We start from the raw sequence: 3,843 nt of genomic DNA, 5'->3' as shown, positions 1-3,843 counted from the left end.
TACGAGTACACGAAATTAATCCTTCAAAAGGATGTGATGATGCTACTACACACAAGATATAAAAGTCCAGCTGGATGAACAAGCAGTTGTGTCTTCAAGGTTCAGCTGATCAAAGATTAAATCTCACAGCAAACATGAAGGGGAAAACAACATCATGGAAATCCAACAAGAACAGGAGAAGAAGAAGAAGAAGAAGAAGAGAGCATTCATGGGCAAAACAAAGAGCCCTGATTGATTTATTTTTAATGAGGTAGCTGGCTGTTGAATTAGTATTGAGAGGACCAATCAGCAGCACTGCCAACCCTTGGCATGGAAGACCCCTTTTTAGTTTGTGCATCAACCTTGTAGGTAACACCCAACACTTCCCCCTTGCTGTCCACCCTTGGAACTGGTTTCAACTCGTTCAGAGGGTGTTCGTAGCTCTGCAGTCCGCCTTTGGTTGAGAAGAAGCAACCTGTGATTATTGATAATACATGGATGAAATTGAGATCATTATTAAAATTGATAAGCTTAAATACATGTGTCTCACAACTCACAAGTGTGTATACCTTTCGGAAATGGTGCAAATGATTTCCCGCATCCTAGTCTGAGAAAATCCACATTATCGGAGAGGATAAGATGACCTTCAGGATCACATCCCCAGAAGAATGGGATACCACCATCAGGGTCCTATATGTCTGAGTGTTAGCACTTTGTAGTTGTATGTTCAATTAAACACCCTCTGGCATATATATAATCACTTACTATGATATGCTTTTCATGCATTCTGAAAACTATCACTGAAGTTCAAAATGGACTTTCTATCGCTCTGATATATGAGAACATCAGACATCAACAGAGCTTACATATTTCTAAATGATCAGTTTATTTCAGTATGAGGAATCAAATGTTTTGGTTTACTGACTAACAGGAAGCAGAACAAAGCTTACATATTTCTAAATGATGATCAGTTTATTTCAGTATAAGGAATCAAATCAGAACGAGTAGAGAATGATATATATACTCACAGCTGCTATGAAGGTCGACTTATTTGTGTTATCATACAGAACAAATGCAAATTTCCCATGAAAATCTCTCACGACCTGATCAGCAGGATAAGCACCTCGATCTCTTAATGTTCTGTAGGCTTCTATCACAATGACAACCTCATTTGCAGTCTTGTTCAGTCCATATTGCTGCTTCAAAAGACCAACATTTTCAAACTCTCCTTCAAACAAACAGAATATATTATCGAGAACAGCAAATAGTCTGCAAGAAAGGACAATATATATCATTAGTTATTGAGGCAGAACAAACTGAAAGAAGTATGAAATGGCCCTTCAAATGCTGAAGTTAAAAAAACACATACTGGAATGAAAGGCAAATTGGCACTATGAAAATGTGTGATGATTGAAGATGCATATTTTTCTTTCTTAAACTAGCAACACACTACATTCGGGTTATTGCTTACATCTCTTTGTGCAATATCAATATATCATAGACATGCTTGTTATTTGTCAATATCGGAAAACGGAATGAAAGTAACCTTGTGACAGGCTTGCAATTTGAAGAAGAAGAAAAAAATAACAATTGAAAAAAGCAGCTACTCAGTGTCAGCAAGAAATTAACAAGTCAATATATCACCAAAGATTTCTCATACATTTTTCCAATGTAAGTAGCATGAAGCTAAATCTAGAAATACCTAGTTAACTGAAAGCACCATTGACAAACACAATTGTAGCACATTAGATAGAATGTATAAAATTTAAATCACTTAACAGACCTTTGCCACTTCAAATTAATATAATCCTTATTGCTTCCATAAAATGGCATGTTAAACCTTCCCCCCAACCTTTTGAACAAAACAACAAGAATTCCGTCACTCCATCATAACGGAATAACACAACCAAAGCTTCTTATACGACTCCATCTCAGTCTTTCTTGCTATTATATAACAGCATCTAAGCAATCTCATCTATGCCATATTTATTTCACAGATAGATTGTTTCTTTGGAAAATCATCTTGAATTAAAGTTTTCATTAAAATGAGGTTTACAATTACATGAAAATCCTCTTGCACTTTGCTAATTCATTTGTCAAGCCTTAATTTATCAAAGCCTCAAGATATTTCTACACTATTAAATTTGCATTCCATGTCTTGAACCTTACTTCTCCTAAACCTAAGACATCAAACTTAAAGTATGTTCAAATAATTTTCACCTGACATTTACTACTATTCCAATTAATGAAATTAACATGGCACAGCCAGCAGTCATGAAGGAATATTGTCCTAAATTACATCCACTATCAATTCAAGAAGAAAGGCACTGAATACCAAATCTTTGCAACATCCTTACTGTGATTGAAAACTCCTTGGTCACTCCTTCACCGGAACTAACGCCAATAACAAATACCAAGCAAAATCAAGAAAAACACTGAATGAATGAATATCTATCTCGAACAAAGTACAGCTATGGTTCTCAAAGCACAACATTCCTTGCAGCTTAACCAAAGCTTAGTCATCTCCTAGAGTTCAATGATATAATCCATAAGTTATATCCCAATCTAGCTTGGAATCTCCTCTGTTTTTATACACAGCCACCCAAGTGCTTTTCATAACTCATGCCAAAGAATCTTGTTGAAGAGAACCAAATACTCTATTCTAGTGGAATTGCAAGTTCAACCCAATACTTTATATGACTCCCACTAAATATTGCATCAAAATTTTTTTCTCTATCTCTATTTAGTATCAAATCAGTAATTACTCCCCTCACTCCAATCCTAGAAATTTTACAGACTCACAATTTTCTTATTATTTGTCTCCAACTAAATATACAAACTTAGTATAAGCCTAAAATTTGCCTTTAATCATCATTTTGGAATTCTTTACAGTTATATATGACACCCAAAAAAATAAACAAAGAAAATTTCATTGTTTTCCGAAACATGACAAAACTTGCTAAAATTAGGAATTATCAAACACGTCTTTATAAAACAACAAACAAATATTTTTTCTTCATAAAACTCAAAAAAATTAAATCACTTAAATTTCGTTGAAACAAGAAATGAGTCATCGAGGAAGAAAACAATACAACACTCCATACCAGGTTAAAGAAACCATTCTATAATGCCCATTCAAGAAACTGATAAAAGATAAACCAAACTTCAAATTAAATCTAATTTCACGCTAAAAAACATTAATAGGATATAAGACAGTTACAAAGAAGCCATCAACATTGCAAAAAACATCACAAACGGGTCACTACTGTGCACAAATATCACGAAAAATATAAACTAGTAAATCTATCGCTCTTCGCCTAAATTCAATTCTGTAAATCTTAAGAATGTTTAACAGAACCACAAGGGAAAAAAATCCATGATCACAAGTCCATAACCCAATAAACACTCATATTATCCAACAATCTCATCACATTGAAATCCATAAACCAAAATCAATAATCAAGACAAGAAGATCAAACACAAGAACAATAACAAAAGAAAAATCCCATCGTTCTTGATTGTTGATTGAAAGAACAACAACAACAAGAAGAAGAAGAAGATCTAATCATTGAAATCAAGAATTGAAACTAAATCTCTAAAATGAATCAAGATTCACCTCGTAAGCAGAGGGCTCTCCTTCTTGACCGTGTACGCTAAGGAACAACTGCTCTCAAGTTCGACCACAACCGTTCCATCGTAGTCCGTCACGAACTTCTCCAACAGCGCCGCCACGCCGGAGCCTCCATCGTCTCCGGCAACCCTCAGCCCCTCCGGGCTCTTCGCCACCGTCTGATCGAGCACCGCCAGCATCTTCACCGTCGACCAGATCACCGTCGCTTTTCCGGCTTTCTATTCTCTCTCATC

General features: G+C 35.5%; 1 protein-coding gene across 1 annotated transcript; it reads right to left on the bottom strand.

Moving 5' to 3' along the window:
• On the bottom strand, positions 1-3,843 carry LOC120249593 (stem-specific protein TSJT1-like). Its single transcript, XM_039258155.1, has 4 exons — positions 3,596-3,843; positions 1,008-1,248; positions 549-669; positions 1-454 (listed from the first exon to the last, which is right to left on the bottom strand). The coding sequence occupies exons 1-4, from the start codon at positions 3,787-3,789 to the stop codon at positions 267-269; spliced, it is 744 nt and encodes a 247-aa protein (XP_039114089.1). The 5' UTR covers positions 3,790-3,843; the 3' UTR covers positions 1-266.

Source organism: Dioscorea cayenensis, chromosome 19, assembly GCF_009730915.1.
Source record: "Dioscorea cayenensis subsp. rotundata cultivar TDr96_F1 chromosome 19, TDr96_F1_v2_PseudoChromosome.rev07_lg8_w22 25.fasta, whole genome shotgun sequence".
Taxonomy (NCBI): Eukaryota; Viridiplantae; Streptophyta; class Magnoliopsida; order Dioscoreales; family Dioscoreaceae; genus Dioscorea; species Dioscorea cayenensis.
The sequence above is the reverse complement of the archived record's forward strand: the minus strand, read 5'-3'. Positions and strand labels throughout refer to the sequence as shown.